At 46.0% G+C, this 19,064-nt stretch overlaps 1 protein-coding gene across 1 annotated transcript in view; it reads right to left on the bottom strand.

Annotated features, from left to right (window-relative positions):
• ALK (ALK receptor tyrosine kinase) overlaps window positions 1–19,064 on the bottom strand; it is a 630,248-nt gene that overhangs the window by 436,876 nt on the left and 174,308 nt on the right. Inside the window, exon 2 of the mRNA XM_053924484.1 lies at window positions 7,975–8,094. Within this exon, the coding sequence (XP_053780459.1) occupies window positions 7,975–8,094 (120 nt within the window). The remainder of the gene's footprint in view (window positions 1–7,974; window positions 8,095–19,064) is intronic.

Below are 19,064 nucleotides of genomic sequence, written 5' to 3'. Positions count from 1 at the left end.
TAAAGTGACGGGATGGGTAAAGCAATAGACAGGAGTGACATGTGAGGAAATGCTTTGTAGTCCAAGTCTGGGAAAACAGGAACCGTGGCCTGGGCCGCTCTGCTCTGGAGGGATTACATGTGGGCTCTGCCAAACAGACGGCCAGCCTCAGGCAGGGCGCTGACTTCTCTGTGCCTAACTTCCCCGCGTGTGAGATGAGACTATTTGACCAGACAGCTGTGGGTCCTGACAGCTCACAGTCGCTGCGAATCTCCCATAGACAAACTGTACTAGTCATCTACCCAAATGGGCTAGTTAAAATCCTATTAATCTGAGGTCTCCTCTGACATAAAGTTTTGCATCCAAGGTTGCCCTTGACAAAACATTTCAGTTTAAGAGGATTTCCTCTCGTTTTTCTCACTCTTGATCAGTCATTTCCCTGCATATGCTTTGGCCACATGTCTTTCTAAGCTGGCTAGAAATGTTCTGTACATAATATCTCAGATGTCCCAAAGCTGTCAAAACAAAAACTTCTCAGCGCACTCCCGCTTACTGAATATGCTGTTTTGGATTAAGAGAAAACATAAGATTTCCCATAGTAGTTAAAGTCACAGCTTTGAATTCTAAACCAAAGTATGTCAGCCCAGCTACTGTTTTCCCCTTAGCCATATGTCTTTCCTGGAACAAATTATATGACTTTAGGAATGAGAGGGTTATTGGGAACATCCCCGTTTTTTTTGTTTTGTTTTGTTTTGTTTTAAATGAAACAGATACCCTCAGGGGTTGAAAAGGTCCAGGTTGTAAATTGAGAGACCTGCATACACTCCCAGTTTGCCCCGGGATTGTTCAGCAAATGTTGCAGTTTCATCAATTATATATTTATTAAGAACCCTACTGAGGACAAAACACTGGATTAAGTCCTGGGGATGCAAAATGGAACAAGATGTGGATCCCTTAACCTCAAAGAGCTCACCATCTAGGAATCATGATGTTTCGGGGACATGAATAACTAAGGTATCAGGAAAACTGACATCAGGCACAGAAAGTGCTGTGGAAGGACATTATATAACCTCCCTTGGGGCAAAATGGGGAAAGTGAGGCCCACAACCTTGCAGGCTATTAAAATTGGGGGTTAATGTGGTCCCCAGCTGCTAGCTGTGAATGCTCACTGTATGGCTTCCAAAAAGAAGCTCTTCTAAATCTAACAGGGCTTCTATGTCTTTGCTAAAACTGAACTGCTTTGTTTGCCAAGCAAACCTTCCTATTAGGTTTGGTGGTTCCTCAACCCAGAGGTACTGCATATACATATAAAACAATCCTACCCTTTGCGACAGCATGGATGGAGCTGGAGAGCATTATGTTAAGTGAAATAAGCCAGGTGGTGAAAGAGAAATACCATATGATCTCACCCATAAAAGGAACCTAATGAACAAAACAAACAAATGAGTAAAATAGAATCAGAAATGTGGAAATAAAGAACAAACTGACAGTGACCAGAGGGGAGGGGGAAGGGGGACAAGGGAGAAAGAAGGGAAAGGGTCTAATGAACAAACAGGTATAAATGACCCATGGACATGGACAAGGGAGTGGGTAACAACTGTGGGGGGAGGCGTGGGCAGGAGAGAGCAATGGGAGAAAATTGGGACAACTGTAATAGAACAACAACAAAAAAACCCAATCATGTAACAAGTATTTAAAAAGCACTTTTCAGATAGTTGTTTGGGACCATCTAAGACCAGTGATAGAAGAGAAGGGGAAGGCGCAAGTCAAGGAACATGTGTAAAGGAGCCACGGGCATGGACAATGGGGTGGGGATTGACTATGGGGGGGCAGGGGAGAGCAAAGCGGGGAAAAGTGGGGCAACTGTAACTGAACAACAATAAAAAGGAAAACGAACTAGGTTAGAATCTCGACGAGAAGCAGGGGCAAGAGCTTGGCAAACTGTAAACACTCATTGGATGAGTGGATAAATGAGGGAAGAAGGAAAGAAGGAAGGAAGGAAGACAGGAAGGGAGGGAGGGAAGGAGGGGAAGGGAAGGGAAGGGAAGGGAAGGGAAGGGAAGGGAAGGGAAGGGAAGGGAAGGGAAGGGAAAGAAGTGAGGCAGGACTGAAGGAAGAAAGGAAGAAAGAGGTAAATGTGGCGTTCGACGTCTTCTCTGCTTTTTGGTTGGGTGCGTCAGACTCATCTATGATTGCTTATCAGGTAGCCTAGTTTACATTTGGGTCATAAAAGGGATAAAGTACAAAAGTGATTTGGTTGGAAAGACACATCAGGGAAGCTCCAGGCTTTGTGAGAATGGGCATCATCCAATTGGATTCTTGGAGAATTTGCGATGGTCAGGAAATAACCATTCCCTGGATAAATCAGAATTTTCTCAGATTTCAAGAGGGGGATGATACCACTCTAGTGTTATTTTTAAAATTCCATCAATTTGCACACTCATTCCCTCCGCCTGGAATGCCCTTCTCACTAGTCTTGGTTGTCCCTGGGGTCCAAGGCCCAGCCCAGAAAGTCTTCTATGGAACTGGTCCCTGCTGAGTTTCAGGGAGCTTCGAACATGCCTCTGTGACTGCACTTGTCATAGAGCAGGCAAGTCTGCCTCTCCCTGAGAGCTCCTCGAGGGAAGGGAGTGTGTGTCTATTTGTCCTAATTACTGCTATGCCTAGAGCAGAACCAGGCAAACCTTTGGTGCTCAAAGAATGTGTATCCCCATCCTCCCATTCACTAAGAGGGAAATAATGTATGTAGGTGGGGATGCACAAATGACCCTCAGGAGGGAGGACAAAATTGGGAGCCACCCGCCCAGGTGTGAAAGCTGAGAGCTTGTCAGCAGGAGCACGAATATGTAGACAGAAGCCCAGCAGCCCTGAGTGATCCTTTCCATGACTGTCTGTCTCTCTTGCTCTCGGTTTCTCTCTCTTTCTTTCCCTTTTGTTGATGCTTTTCCCGCTGTGGCTGTGATAATTGTTTTAAGTGGATCTCTTTTTGACCTGCTTTTCTAGTCTTTGTGTCAGCTGGTTAATCATTTATTATATTTCAATCTGACTTGTTTCCTGTCTTCTTTTTATTCAGTCGGTCACTAACAGAAATAATTGTTGGTATTTATTGAGTGGATCTCTGTGTCTTCATTTTAAAGGTACAAGATATGATCAAGTGGAGCATTTTAAACAAGCCTCTCCTCGAAACACCAACTTCTCTTTATTTATTTCCATGGATTGAGTTCATTGGCTCCCAGCAGGGCCAGTGGCCCTCAGGGCGACAGATGTTCCCTGCTCTTGCTCTTGTATGATTCTTTGCATTGCTGTCCCCTTTGGGACTCAGCCTTTATGGTGATTGCACCCAGAAGCCTTTTGCTTACCATGTTGTAGATAAAAATGCAGTAGCATGGAGCAAGAAAGAACGTGACTTCCCAGCTCAGCGAAGCAGGGATGGGGAGAGAACACAAAAAGGCCTGGCCTATTGGGGCAGAAGAATTGGTAAGAAAGCTTTCAGCCCTGACAATGGTCCACAAGGGAGCTGGGAGCTGCTTTTCACTGATCCCAGGCTCTGGAGGGTGGAGTGGCTGAACGTAGCCAGCCACATTAAATATGTACTTTCAGAAATGGGATCAAACTGACTTCCTGTCAGAGCTATGAAGCAAATCCTACAGGGGACTAGAGGGCCTTTTGGTTTCCATTTTTGGTTCTGTGGTAGGTTGATTTTTTTTTGAGGGAGAAATATATTTAATTTACCCAGTCTTTTCAATCAAAGAAATTGATATATTAACAGGACAGGTGACAGTGGCAACTGCAGCAGGGAAAGTAATTAAAAAGTCTAATTTTTCTTTCTTTCCAAAAGCACCTGTCCCCAAATTGGATGGTCCCATGGGTTTGAAAGCAAACAAAGTTTTAATAGAAGTTTTATTTAAAGTCCAGCAAGGACTTTGTTGTGCCCTGATGTTGAGGTGTTGGGAGGAATCCTTCTTTTGCAGGAGTTAATGTCCCGGACATTGGAGGACCGGAAGTCCAAAATCAAGGTGTTGTCAGGGCCAGGCTCTCCTCCACAGCTCTAGCAGAGAATCTGCCTCAGGCCTTTCTCGTATCCCGTGGTGAGTGCCAGCAACCCTCAGCATTCCTTGGCTTGTAGATGCATCGCTCTAATCTCTGCCTCCATCTTTAAATGGTGCTCACCCTGTGTCTGTTTATTCTTGTGATACGGGCACCAGTTATGCTGAATTAGCGCTCACTCTAATCCAGTATGGTCTCGACTTGACTGCATCTGCAAAGACCCTGTTTCCAAGTAAGATCACATTCCCAGGTACTAGGTGTACACAGTCCACCTGATAACAGAGACCACAGTCCATGGTGGGGAAGACAAGATGGACCACAGTGCCTGGGGGTCTGTACCCATGTTTAGGAAGAGGTACATTACTTGGCCTGTGGGGACAGTCTCGATTCAGGGACATCAAGTCTTGGTCTCCAGCTGCCCAAATCTTGAATATCAGACTTGTCGTTCCGTCCAAACATCAGGTTGTCTAGGAAGAGAGAGCCCTCTTTTTTAGAGGAGACTTCACCTTTGAATTAACTCTGTGGTGTGGCAGAAAGAGCACTCACCTTGGAGCCAGAGAACCTGTGTTCAGTCTTTTCTACCTGCTCACCTGCTCCATAGCTTGGGAGCACATTACTAAACTTCTTTGGCCCTCACTTTACATTTCTATAGAAATGTTATGTAAAATAATAGCCACCTACCACAATTTTATAACAAGTTTAAGTTTAAAACGGAGTATGAAAGAGTTTTGTAAAGTATCAAACTTTTTTCAAAACATGAAAATTTTCTTTCTCCTCTTTATTTGGGCCTGAACCTTTGGTTGTTCAGTTTTAAACGTTCATCTGATTTTCCCACACCCAGAGTGAGCAAACATGAATTACGGTTGGTTGGGACACCATCTGTTCTGTGGCTCTAGAACTCTGTGCCTCCCATGAGTCATCAAACCCCACAGTGGCCTTAATTTCTTGGCACCTGGAGCTAATGGATGGAACAGATTTTTATCTGGGGGGGTAGTTAGAGCCCAGTCCTTGTAGTCAAGCATATAAATAAGTCTTCGGGCATCAGAGCTGATGATAAAAGGAAAAAAAAAAAAAGTCTTTCTTCAGATGTCCTCCCTCCTTCAAAGCCTAGGGGAATGAATGGGCAGCTCTCTGCTTGCCCATGATGAAATTAGCAGGCTCTGTCATTCAGGACAGGAGGCCAGTGAGAACTGAAATCCGATACCCAATGCCAGTGAAGAGAATATATTTTACACAACAGAAAAGGCCCTGATGTAAGTTAGAAGAAATATAGAGAGACTTCAAAAAGGCAGGTCAAACTTTTTTCCTCAGGTGGGTAATTACGGGCTAGGGCTGAGTCAACTTGATTGGCCTCTCTCTACCTTGTCTCTTCCCATAAAACACCTGTGAAAAGAAAGCCACACTCAGTGCAGGGCTGGACAGCTTGCCTGCCGCTGTGGCCGGGCTGGTGGTGCTTGCTCTTGTCACCCCTCCTGGCTCCTCCTCCCCAGGAGGCAGGTGAGGACGGCCAGCTGGGCACAAAGCTCTATCACTCAAGTGCCTGCGTCGCCTTGTGGAGACTCGATTACTTCTCACTGTATGAAGTACTACCCCTTCAGGCGGCAATTTCCCAGTCAAATTTCTCTGCCCAAGTTTGAAGACTTAAAATTAATGAAGTTGTTAACATTTCTTAAAATGTCTTTCATGGTAGGCAACTGAAAGGTGTGGATTTATCACCATGGAGCCTGGCAGCCTCTTTGGTTCATAGAGAGACATGGGCGGAACCCTGTCTGGCCCTAACCCTGCCTTTAGTTTGCTCTGCAGTGGTTCTCAGGGTGAGTCCTCAGCCTCGGTGCTCTGGGGTGAGTCCCCAGAGGCCCTCGGGGCAATGAGCCTAGCTGCCTACAGAATTGCTTCTCTGTTTTCTGAGCTCTGAGAGAGCAGGAGCAAGTCTTACTCATTTTTGTATTTGTATCACCTCCAGCATCTGGCCCTGGACCAGGCAAACAGAGGTGGTGGTGGGGGTAGGTCTGAGTCTTTAACTCAGACTCAGTTGAATTCTCAGTTGAATTAAATATAATAAGAAATGATGAATCAGCTCTTGCTGCCCTGTGTATCAATGGTGATAATGGTGCCCACCTCGGTATCCTCCCGGAGCGTATCGCAAATGTCTGGCCAACAATGTGGGTCCTCTCCTCTCTCAAGAAGGAAAATCATGAGGATTCTGGGAGACAAGGAGAGCCTGAAAGGGACCGTGGGAATCCTCCAGATCTACTCCTTTGCCCCTCCACCCTAATTACACAGATGAGAAAGAGGAGGCCCAGGGAGAGGAAGTAGGTGTGTCAGGGCCAACCCGTGGGAGCCAGCAGCTAGATCAGCTCTACTCTCAACCTGCAACTTCCTTCTGGATTCTCCGCAGAGAGTAAATGCAATGTCCTCTGTGTCCTGCAGGAGGTAAACCTGCCTTTTTTGGAAATTCTGCATTTTATAAAAGTTGTCATTCTGTGGAGATACTGAATGATCTGAAAAGCAAATTCAAAATTTTATCCAAAGATTAGTTTTTTATCACAAATCTGGTTAAAAGGCAATAATGATACAAAGGGCCATATTTCAGTTATTTATAGACACTTGCCCTTATTATAAGATGACATTCAATGTCTGGGTTAAATAAGATCAAGAAGCAATTCTTATCTGGAATCTCCGGACAACTACTAATCTTCCTCTCCCACTGGGAAGGTTTAGGACTAGGAGGGAGCTGTCCCAGTACAGCATAATCCTGCACTGCCTTAGGGTTTTTGATGCATTTATGTTTTTAATTTTTAAATGAAAGGTACAGCTATTATTAACCAAGACTAACTGCATTATGGATGAGGGACAGCAGTGAGTGGAAAATCTCTGTTAGGCGCATTTTAAAAAGCTCAGGCTCAAGGGCAGAGACTGAGTATCTGGAATAGGTAAATATGCCCAGAAGAGATCCAGAACTCAGTGCCGTACCAGGTTCATCAATATTTCAGGCCTGATGAGTGAGTTCCATCCCTGGAGGCCTTCATTCATTTATCATGCACTACCTTTGCGAGTGTCTTCTATGTGATGGGATAATGCGAGGAGCAAACACAGCTTAGTGCCTGCCCTCATGGGGCTCACTCTAGAGAAGTTCAAGAGAAGAAAAAAATGTCCACCTGGAAATACATCAGCTCTCCTCCAAAGCTGCTCACTCCTCTGCAGAGGCCCAGCTCTTGCGAGCTGTCGGGATGAGCACAGGGAAAAAGGAATCCTATCTCACATGAACATGGCCTCCTGAGTGATCCGAGGATAGGACCTAGCAGGCTGAGTAGGCAGATAGATCCCTGGGAGACAAAGTGAACACAAGGAAAGAATTCTGGTTTCGTAGTCAGGGAATCTACTCTGTGTGATCTTATTAGGCTCAGTGTGTACATTTGTTAAAGTGGAATGAGACTTGGCCTCTTTACCACTAAGGATACTGCAGAATCAAATGAACTGAAATAATATCTAGGAACATTTTTAGGCACCTCCAAAGAGATACCAAACGTAGGGAGTCACCTGAGGGTTCCATTAGACCAGCAACCCTCATAATAACAATCTTCTCTCAGGAGATCAGCACTATTAACAACACTCATTGGTTAGAACCCTTTTTCTGGAAAATCACAGTCAAAATGCAAGTAAGCATTACATCTAATGATCGGTAAGGGGGTGCTGGGAATACCATAAAGGCTGGGGGCAGTGAGATACGGCAGCAGTAAAGCCCTTGGTTTCCTTCAGGACACAGAATGCAACTACGAGCCTGGCGGGGAAAGGCCTGGGTATCAGTGGAAGACCACAGGCACAGAAAGACTTCCCTGGTGTATGGTTGGGGGGGGGAGGGTTGAGGGGTCCATGGATAGATAACACACTGAAATTTGCAACTTCCTTAAACATGAGATGGTGATTGTACCTCAAAAAAATACTCACCGTATCGGCTGCGATGAGACAGGAAAGGGAAGGAGTCTTTCATTATCCAGGTCAAATTCCATGCAAAAGAATCAGAAGGAAGAGAAGACAGATTTGTCGGTGACTCTAAGGAGCTGTGACCTGGATGTAAAAACAAAGAGAATAATAATACAGGTGCTGGGGATGTATCTTTCATCTGTCACTCATATCACTTATCAAAGAAAGTTCGTAAGAAGAGGCTTTCATGACATCCACTGGAAAACGAGGGGGAAAGACTGAGCCACTAGAATACAGAGTAGACGTTAGGGCCTCAATGCACACTTGTTACCAAGGGCAGCCAAATCGAAGAAGTCTGAGTCCTGTGACCAAGGCCACGCCGAAGGTCTCTGGGAGGTGAACCAGAAGCCCGGCTACCTGATGGCTTGGTCTAACAGCTCTGTCCAAAGTCTATCCTGCCCACAGGAATTTGTGCAGCTTTCTAGAGAACTTCAACTTGTCTCACCCAAACAATGCTTCTACTCTACTTTATGTTCAGACTCGTAACTTCATTACCTGTTGTTCGCTTGGGTTATTGCCTTATCAATGAGAGGAGTGGAATTGCACTCAGAAATTATGAGTTTTTGACAATTATGTTATTTTTTTTTAAAGTTAGGTGATGGGTTTTTTCCCCATAGCCAAGAGTCCAGAAAGCCCCAGAGTATTAATGTTCCTCATCTGCATGGGAGAAAAAAGGACTGGGAGAAAAGGAGCAAAAGCAACATTATTCCTTTGTGTAACAGCGCCTTGACGGGCTTTGTGTGGTGAAAAGTAATTTCATCTAAGGCCATGCGGGTCTACGTGGGGGCAGGTTTAAGTTTATTAGACTTTTAAAAAATTAATTAATCTACAAATCAAATGAACACACATTACAGGCTCTTCTGCAGTTCTTCCCCGAAGTCCCCAACTCAATCACTGTTTTTGCTAATGTTTTAGGGCATGCAAAGCATTTGCTATTAAAGAAAGAAGGGTTTGAAAATAAATTCTGTTTAGTAAACAAATATGTGGCCCAGACACAGCTTTCTGGTAGCATTTCTACACAATGGCTCGGAGGAAATACACGGAAAGGGGTCAGGATCTCTGCTAGTCAGTTTCAGAGAGAGGTCATCTCATTTCACCCTCGCCGCACCTGCTATAGAGATGGGCGACGGGGCCGAGGGAGGTGAGGCCCAAGGCCAGATAGGTCTACCTGGGGCAAGCTTGAGTTATGAGACTTTCAAATAATTAATCGTATGAACTAAGCACCTAGGGACCAGGCATTACACTGAGTGCTTTAAATGTCTGATTACATTCACTGCTTATGACAACCTTGTGAATAGGTACTATTGTTGGTCCTCATTTTGTAGCCAGGGAAACTGAGGTGGAGAGAGATTGGATATTCTGTGGCCACCCAGCGAGTAGGCAAGAGGCCAGAGTCAACAGACTAGCTTGGTCTGATGCTATTACCTACAGTTCTTCATTGCTCTTTATGGACCCCCACAAACTACTGCAGGGTGTTCTGTGTTCTGCAGCTCTCTGCAGGGCCACTCAGGGCCCCCACAGGGCAACAGCGCAAGTCAGAGTTCACCACGGAGCATGCTCCTGAATAGGACAATAGTGTGAGGGGTCTGAGAAGATCCTGGCAACTAACCCCTATGATGATCTCCTGTGAATAAAAATTAGCACTTCTATGTCTGAGTCATAAGTGTAGATCAAATTTTAAGTACTTTTGAGCAACAGAAAGATCAAGCCTAGCTGTATTTCCTGATTTCCAAGTGAGGTCATTTTTCTTAAATGTACAGTTTGGGAATGGTATGAACTTCTTCCTGGATGTGAAGCACCAAGCAGATGGGGCTAGACTTCAGGAAGCACTTACGGATCTGTGAGTGGGCACAGAATGACAGATGGCTTTCAATATGGACAAGGGCCAGGTTATATATTCAGGGACAGAAAAATATCTGAGACCATTCAAAAGGAAGGGTTCTGAGAACTGAATCATGGCCCAGCAAAGAGCCATGGGTGCCACTGTGGGTCATCCCGAAAGATAAGCTTAAAGCATTTTGTATCAAAAAAAATGCCAATAAATTACTGGCCATCTTCAAAGTCCAACACTGGAGAGAAAGCAGGAATTTCTGTCTCGCCCTTACAGGAACTCCTAGAATTTCTGCCAGCAGGCTGAGCTCGCAGGGCTCTCGAAGGGTAGTGGGGAGTGCTTTACTGGATGAGGCTAGGGGTATAAACAGAGAGATCAACCGAAAGGATGGGCCTCCTCGCCTGAAAAGGAAAAGACCAAGAAAAACACAGCCAGCATGAATGAAGTTGTTTGCCAATGTCTAAAGCGCTGACACAGGCGTGAGTTCTAGTCACAGTTCCTAGAATATTTATAAACTTAGAATATAAAGAAGGAAGTACTTCTGCACTTAGCAAGGGCAGGGAAGAGGCTGTCCATTGCCATCACATTCCCTCCCCTCCTCTCCCCGTCCTCAGCCCAGCACAGGGCCAAGTGAGGCCATGAGGAACAATCCATGTAAGCAAGAGAAAAGCTTGTTTCTGGGGCTCCCCTCTGAAAATGTGAGGATCCAGGGTGAAACTGGCCTAACCAGAACCAACAGGTGGCTGCAGGTGTGAGTTAGGACCCTCTGGCTCAGGAAGAGGGTATCTTGGACCCTGGGGAAGAGGGGTGGAAAGGAAAGGAAAGGGGAAAGTAGGAGCAAGAGCTTTCAAACACCCAGCTAAGGCCCGCCACCCAACACCACCCGAGGAGAGAGAAGTAAAGGAATGCACGCTGCACTGAGGCATTGTTACACTGCATAGGCTACAGATAATGCTGCTCAGGGTTTGGGTTTTTGTTTTTCCCTGAGCCCTTTCCAGGCACTGCAGGGTAGCGGGCAGAGTGAAACCCTGGACTTACTGACACAACTCTTTCCACAGTGCCTCTCCTTCTTGCTCATCACTGTAATGATTCCCTTGCAAACAATGCACCTCCTTTGCCTCCCTCCTCCTTCACAACTGTCCTGAGCAGCTGAATGGGGGGGTGGAGAGGAGGGATACACCACCGTGCGGACAAGTCTCACTTTAAGTTCATAACCACAAACCTCTGGCGAACCCTCAGGACTGCCCGGGAATCCTACTACATTCCCTGAGCTCAGCTTCCCTTCTCTCTCGCCAGCACCACCACTCCCCACTTTTCCTTACCCCTCACATCTCCCACTCCCCCCATTCATGTACATTCTCAGCTAGTAGTCTTGCTTCTTATTTCATTTGGAAAAGAGAAGCAAATTCACCAACTTACAGGGGTCAGTAGCCCTCCATGCTACCTTCCCTCCCATTTCACACTGTGTACACTCATTGCAGCGGCAGCCTCTCCACTTGGGCGTGAATCTCATCCCTTCTCAAGAAATCTGCTCTTGCAATAGCCCCCCCTTTCTCCTCTACCAACAATCCACCCCCCTCTACCGAGTCAGTATTATCTGCAGCAAATATACACCATCCTAAGTAGTAAAAGAGAGAAAAAAGTGTCCCTGACCTTCACACTCTCCTTCAGCCGTTGTCCCATTACTCTGCTCTTTCTCACAGCTCCATCTCTTAAAAGACTTCCCTATGCTCCTGTCTCCACTTCTTCCCTCCCATTTTCTCTTAAAGTCAATAAAATCAAGATTGTCTCCACTACTCCAGGTCAAGGTCACCGGCAACCCCAAGTTGCAGATACAATGGACATGTCTCAGTCCTTATCTTACTCAACCTCTCAGTAGCACTGGACCCTGCCAACCACCTTGGATTCCTCCCATCTGGGTGACCACATGGTCGTTGGTTGCCATAATCCTTGTCTCCTACTTGAGTGGCTGGTCCTCTGTACTATTCTTTGCCAAGTCTCCTCACTTTCTAGGCTGTACAAAACGAACAGTCTCCACTTTCCAGCAGCATATGCCTAGGAGATTTCATGGCTGAATACTGTATTTCATTACGGTGGCTTTAATCAGCTGACAGAGATCATAGACCATGAATTCCAAACAACCCCAGGACACAAGGCCCTTCATGGACTTCAATGAACAAGGGACTTGTTTCAACCAATCACATACAGACGTATACACCCCTTCTCTCCTATCCAAAGCGCTGACGTTCAGCTCGGAATGAGCATGACCGCCACATGACCCTCTTCTTAGAGCTTTAGCAACTCTGATCTTTCTTCCTTAGAGAATACTCAGGGAACTTCTTGCCTGACATGTCAATAAGCTCAGCTTTTGAACACTTTATTTGGGGAGGGGAGTTTTCTGTTTTATTATTTGACAATTGTTAAAAGCTGGGAAGCTTAGGCCTTTTTTCCCATCTAAACTCACTCCCAAAATGATCTCATTCAGCATCACAGATTTAAACAGCATCTGTATACCAGGACTGCCACATTTACATCTCCAGGCTCCCCCACTCCCCTGAGCAACAGAACAAAAATCCCACTGCCAGTCTGAACTTCATCGTGTTGCCTGATAGATATCTCCAACTTAACACATGCAAGATAAACATAATGCCACTCCTCCTAAACCCCAGGTGGCCCCCGTTTCAGAAAGTGATCCACTGGGCCAAGAACCAAAGTTGAATCCTTGACTTTCTTCTTTTTCCCGCACCCACATCAATTCCTCAATAAATCTTTACCTGAGTTTTATCCCTTCTCATCTCTCCCACATCATCTTTCACCCTAAGTACTGCTAGAAGCTCCCAGCTGGTCTCCCTGCTTCTACTGGTGCTCACCTTTAGGGTGTTCCCCACACAGCAGTTAGACTGACACTAGAGCCCTGGAATAGTTTTCACATTTCTTGCCATTGCCTACCCCATGAAGGCCCACATGACCAGGCATTGGTTCTCTCTCTGGCCTCATGTCCAATCATCTTCCCCTTGCTTGTGGAGCTCCAGCCCCTCAGGCCTCCTCGTTGGTCCTCACGCTTGCCAACTACACTCACAGGGGGTGCTCTCTTCCCGGAAAGCTCCCCTCCTCTGGACACATAGGCCATCGCCTCTCTCTGCCCAGCCCTCTGCCCAAGTGTCACCTCCTCAGAAACAGCTTTTGGATCATCCTGCAGAAAAATGTCACCCCCCATAGGCTACTCCCTATCCCCTTGCCCTGCACTAACCATTTCTTACAGTTATAGTAATTGGTTTATTGTGTATCTGCCGCGCTAGTCACTGCTGTATCCCCATGCTTCGCTCATACTAGGCACTCAATAAGTATTTGTCAGATGAATGAAACCAGAGCCCTGGAGAAAATTATTAGCACTAGTACTCATTAGCTGTTAAACTGCAGGCTGATCACATAACTCTGTGGAACCTCAATGCTCTGAAAAAGAGGATGAGAACAAGAGTAACGTACGCTCTACCAACTCTCAGGGCTTCTTAAGGGCCAGAGGACAACGTGTGCATGACATGCTCTTTAAATATCAGTCATGCCATTCTTGGAGTTTTGTGGTCCTGTCTCTGCTTCAGAATCCAAAGTGGATGGGAGTCTTGGTTCTTCCCTATATCCAGATCTTGAATACAATGTCCAGAAATCCAAAGTGCTCCCAAAGAACTGCTTCTCTATTATTCACTCGTTAATGATTAGTTCTGCCAGCTGTCCACGATCTCTGCTACCCCAATTTCAGCCCGTTGGCAGTATCCCTATCTCCAGTCTTTATTTTTACATGTCTCACTCTGTGCCTGTTTATTCCTCGGCCAATGTACATAACGTAGTGAATGTATCGTGCGTGTGTCGGCGTAAATAATCAAGAGCTATACATGTGCGATGCTTATTCACACGAATGCCCTGGGTTCACTAGCAAGCATGTTTTACAAACCTACTTCAATAAAATGTAAAAATGTCTCTCTTCTAAATGCTCCTTGGAACTGCTCCTGCCTTGTACACATTTTAATTATTTATTTTTCTTCCAATAATAAAGCAATCAGTGACAGCCTGCTAGTTTCCCTCTGTATTCGAAAACACTCTTAATAATGCATTCTTGTACAACGATTTTTTGTCACACAAAGCAAAGCTTAATGTGGCCAAATAAATAGTAGTCCGGATGTCAAATGGTGGCGGGGAGCAGGCTCGGCAGGCCTCCCGTCTGGGACTGGGAGCCCTAGAGAACAGGCTTCAGTATTCACTGTGTTTAGCCCGTACCTGTTCAGCCAAAGAAACCTTCTCAGAGAATTTATATGACTATCAGAGTCAGCAGTGATGTTGAAGTAGTAATAGGCAGTTCATTTAGTCTGAAAAACAGATACGGTTTTCAGAGCAAAGAAAGGAGGGTGAGCAGATGTGGCCTTTGTCCTAAACACACAGACCTCCCACACCTTCTTTGGGCCTGGAAAGCGAGGGGGTTGAGCTAACTGTTCACTGAGGTCCTCTCCAGTTCACACACTGTCAGTTCTCCAGAGCTGCTTTCACTTTCCTCCAGCTGGCTCATTCAGAGAGGAGCTATTAACGCCAGGGGCGGAATTTGAATGGAACGGAACAGCCCCCACCGCACCTCACCTTCCTCTAAGCCCCGCCCCCACCCTGCCAGGGAAGGTTTGCACTCTTTTGGTAGCTCGGGTCCTGAAGCAAAAATTACCTACTATAATATTCTCTTGTACGGTTATCATTTCAACATGCTTCTCGCCTCTCCCCAGCCCCAGAAGGACCTGTGTAGAACTACTGAATTCATTCAGTGGTGAATCAAATCTCATTTAATAACAGCAGCACTCCTTCCCCAGGCACAGCATCAAGGACTATTGAGGGTGACACAAAGGAAGATGTTATCGGGGCCCCTGGCCCCAGGAAGCAGGTTACCTCCAGGACGTACTACACCACACCACAACGGGAACAACAACGTGGTTACTGCAGAAACAGCTGAAATTTGAAGCCTTCGCATTTTGGCTACTACTTATTTTTTTCAGCCTTATTTCCCACTCCAGATCCTTTCACATTCTATCCCTTCAGTCACTCAGAAGTCTCCAAACTTTTGGCCACGCTGATCTCTGCCTCAAATGTCTTCCCTCACCCACAGTGTTTCTGAATCCTACCCTTTCTTAAAGGCCCAGTCCAAGTCCCACCTTCCCCAAGGTTTCCCATCTTCCCTGGGCTGAAGTACCAAAGGCGTTGAACTGGGATTCAGTGTGCGCAAAACGAAATGTGAGCTGGGCCTACCTACCTCCTTAACGGCCACTGCTATTGCCACTTAGGACGATGACAACTAGGCCATTTATCAAACATGTTGTCCAAGCTACTCTGGTTGATCCTGACAATGGAGTATAATAATATATTAATTTCATTTACAAATCTCAAGATCCCATATTTAGAAGAAATTAGGGAAAAACTTTTCATGAGGCTGTTGTTCAGTCTTATGCAGAATATGCTTCCCAAGGGCAGGGGCAAGGTCAGGGTCAAATCAGAGGCATCTCCTGACCATGTCTATGTAAGCTACTAGATAATAAAGGCAATGTGACCATGGATGCCACCCCCTCAGAATTTGTGCCCCTAATCGCTACATTTTCACTTACCCAGAGATGGCCTCACTGTCCCCAGCAAGTGCTCCTGCCTGGCCTGTAAGCCCCGTGATACCTCCTCCGGCACCGGAGTCTCTGCTCCAAGTGTTCTCGGTCACCGATCCAACCGACCCGGCCAGGGTGGGCTCTCAGGGTGGGAGCAAAAGAAGACTAACTGACATCAGTACTAATCCAAGAGAGCAGCTAAGAGGGTATCTCCAGGTGGCGAGATTCTACACACGCACACGCGCGTGCACACGCATGCCAGGCCTGAGTGCTTCCATTAGCAGGGCAACAGGACTCTGGGCCCATTTCTGTGCCTTGCTTTTACTCTATTCTTTAAGAAATTTGCTCCACTGTGATCTAAGCCTATTTCCTCTCCCCAAAATATGTTGACTAGAATAATAATCAAAAGGGAAACTTAGAACTGCCACTAGGCCTTTCATCTTGTGATCTCAGGGAACTTTACCAGGCACTAAATAATTAATGTACTGCAAGTGACACAAAGGCCTGGCAGCCAGAACACCAAGTCCATCAATGAAAGACCTCTCTCTTTCAGAGCAAGCCCGTAGTCTCTGGGTAAATTAGACAAGACGCTACAAACTATCCAGAAAAAACTGGCTCTTTTCTTGAGTTGATGTTTCAAATTGGGAAGAGACAGTTACCAGGGTGACCCAACGGAAGGTCGTGGCCCACTTTCACAAGAACTGGTGAGCACAGAAGAATGGATACTATTATACATTCATCATGATTTGTGGCTCACTGATGCCTTTCAGAGCCATGTACTCTCAAAATCCTCATAATAGTCCTGTTAGTTAACCTCGTTTATAAGTGAGAAGACTGAGGCTCAGAAAGCACAACTGCTCTTCCCTAGGTCCCAGAGCTAATGAGAACCAGAATAGGACGCGCGACCAAGGACCCCCGATATGTGGAACCGGAAATGCCACTCTCCCACACAGCTCTCTTGGAGACCAGGTTGACTGCCCTGGAGAACAGCTGCACCGAGTTAAATACAGCAGAAAGATTGATCGGATTGCAGGGGCTGCAACACTCTCCTAACTGAGGATGACAGAATCCCTTCAGGTCAGCCAGGAAAGTGACCTAGAATCACGCACCTTTAGTCAATGCAGCTGGCTCTCCAGAGCCTCAGGCTCAACTAGCACTGTTTCCATGGCAACCAGGCCTGATGCTTGGCCCTTGAGATGGGGCCTTAGCTGGTCCAGTGAAAGAATGTTTAGGATGGGAGGAGGAAGAGGGGAAAAAACTTTCTACTAACATCTAGCCTTCTCAATCCCTCTTTATCTGCTCGTCACCCCTCTGATTGCAGCAAAAACAGTCTATCCTCCAGGAAACCACACTAACTGTCACATTGCTCAGAACAAAGACCTCACCCGTGGGTGGGCACATTTCCAGAGATTGGAAGCAGAATGTTCTAACAGGCTGGTGTGCTAGCTAGAGACCTGGGTTCCTGGGAACAGCGATGTTACTGTGCAACCTTGCATCTGCTACTTAACCTTTGGGAAGATTTGTTTCTCCACATATAAAACAGAACTCATCACGCTTTCCCATCCAACTTCAGAGATGCCCTGAGAATTAATGAGACGGTATGTACAAAGCCCTCAGGTTCTTTGGAGAGAGATACACTAGAACTCCTTGCGCTGTTACCAAAGGGCATTGTCATGATGATACATTTTAAAACATCCTTCACCTGTATAACTAAAATAAACTCAGCTTGTATTAAAAATAGATAGGCCAATAGCCTAATTTGCTTCTCCCTGTTCTGATGCTGCATTTCCTGGTTGCTTCCATTCATCTTGTGCTGTGAATAATAGTGATTGATATCACCCTTAACCCCTATACAGAGGCCCAGGATGAGAGAGTTGGGGAGGACTGAAGACCACTTATCTTCCCATCCCGTACACGAGGAAGCTGAAACACAGGAAGGACCAATGCTTTACCCAAGGTCTTCTTATTCGTGAAAAATCAAGAATCTGATCTTCTAACCTTTTATTCTGTGCCTCCCCCAACCAAGGAAGAAGGTACCAAGAAGGGAAGAGAGGAGAGGGCACATGTATTTTTGCTTTTTAAACCTTTAAACAGCTACTCTGCAATACTGAGGGAAGAAAAAGGAAAGAAACCATTACTTCATGTGTGTGTGACTGCTATGTATGTGGGCCCCATACTGGTTGCTTACAACCATTGTCCATGTAAATCACAGAGTTTTCTCAGTGGGGGGATTGTTATCCCTATGTCCATTGAAGGACCTGAGGCTCAGAGAGGGTAAGTAGCTTGTCTAAGGTCCTACAGCCAAGCTAAGAGTACCTAATTCTTCGATGAATATTTACTGAGCATCTCCTATGTGGCAAGCTCCGCCCTTGGCAGTTGGGATACATTAGTGCACAGAATTAAACATTACCCTGTTAGAAGCTATAGGCTAAGGAGCTTAGAGTGTGGTAGGGCCACAGACAGCACGCCAACAACCTCACAGATCCTTGCCACATCTCAATGCTGGTATATGTTGTGAAGGAGAAATGCACAGTCGTAGGAGCATGCATAAAATTGACTTCATCCTTATGGCTCAGGGAGGATTGCCCAGGAAACTGATGCTTGAGCTAGGTCCTAAAGTGGATGAGCAGAGTTAACTAGTTAAAGGGTTCTGGATGGTGTGGGAGGCCAGAGAGTGCAGGGGTCTTTTCAAGCCCAAGTCTGTGTCAGCCCAGAGCACTTGCTCCTCAATCACCACCAGGAAAGGTGAGGTATTACTGAGGATTCCTGCTGCATGGACCAACCAGTGACGCCGCTATTTATTTCAAAACCTCTTAGACATGAAGCCGATTCCCCTGGAGAACAGGGATGTCTCAGTACTGCAGAAAGAGAGATCAGCTCACAGATGTCTGCAGCATTCCCTAACTAAGGGCAAATGACCCCTCTGGCCTCCCCTCCCAGCCCACTCTCTCTAACTGGTTAACTCTACTCATCTACTTTAGGGCCTCAGCTTATGCATCAATTTCTCAGGCAATTCTCCCCTGACCTTAAGGATGAAGGGAAACAAAGGTATGTCCGTTGTTACAGATCTGAAAACTGAATTAGCTTCTGGCAAAGTAAAGGGATAAAACTGCCCTGGAACCACTCTTGCAGCCACCTCGCTCCTTATGATCAACGTGTATTTCCATTCCCCTCCCAGGGCCCCTGCTACCTAATCCAATCCCGTCTTTCTCACCACCATGTTTTATTTTGCTTTAAATACTAGGTGAAGAGAGTCAGGGTGGGAGGGCAGCTGAAAAAGAGAGAACAAGAAGAGGGAGGAAGTTGAAAGAAGAGACAGTGAAGATACTAACAATAAAATAAGGAACGGGCAGAAACAAAGAAGAAAAGTGCAGACAGAGAGAGAAATCATCTGGTATTTTTCACGATTTGGAAGTTACGAGGGAGAGGAAAAGTTATTCAAAGTACCCTTGTAAAAAGGCCATAAAACACCTTGGGGAAAACATGAAAGTCAAGCTGCCACCATACAGATGAGCACCCTGGAATTAGCTGCCAGAGCAGTGTCTGAAAAGAGGAAATTCAATGGCCCACATTGCTGCCTCCTCTCCCTCCCTCCTGAC

The sequence above is a fragment of the Desmodus rotundus genome, chromosome 5, assembly GCF_022682495.2.
Source record: "Desmodus rotundus isolate HL8 chromosome 5, HLdesRot8A.1, whole genome shotgun sequence".
Classification (NCBI taxonomy): Eukaryota; Metazoa; Chordata; class Mammalia; order Chiroptera; family Phyllostomidae; genus Desmodus; species Desmodus rotundus.
The sequence above is the reverse complement of the archived record's forward strand: the minus strand, read 5'-3'. Positions and strand labels throughout refer to the sequence as shown.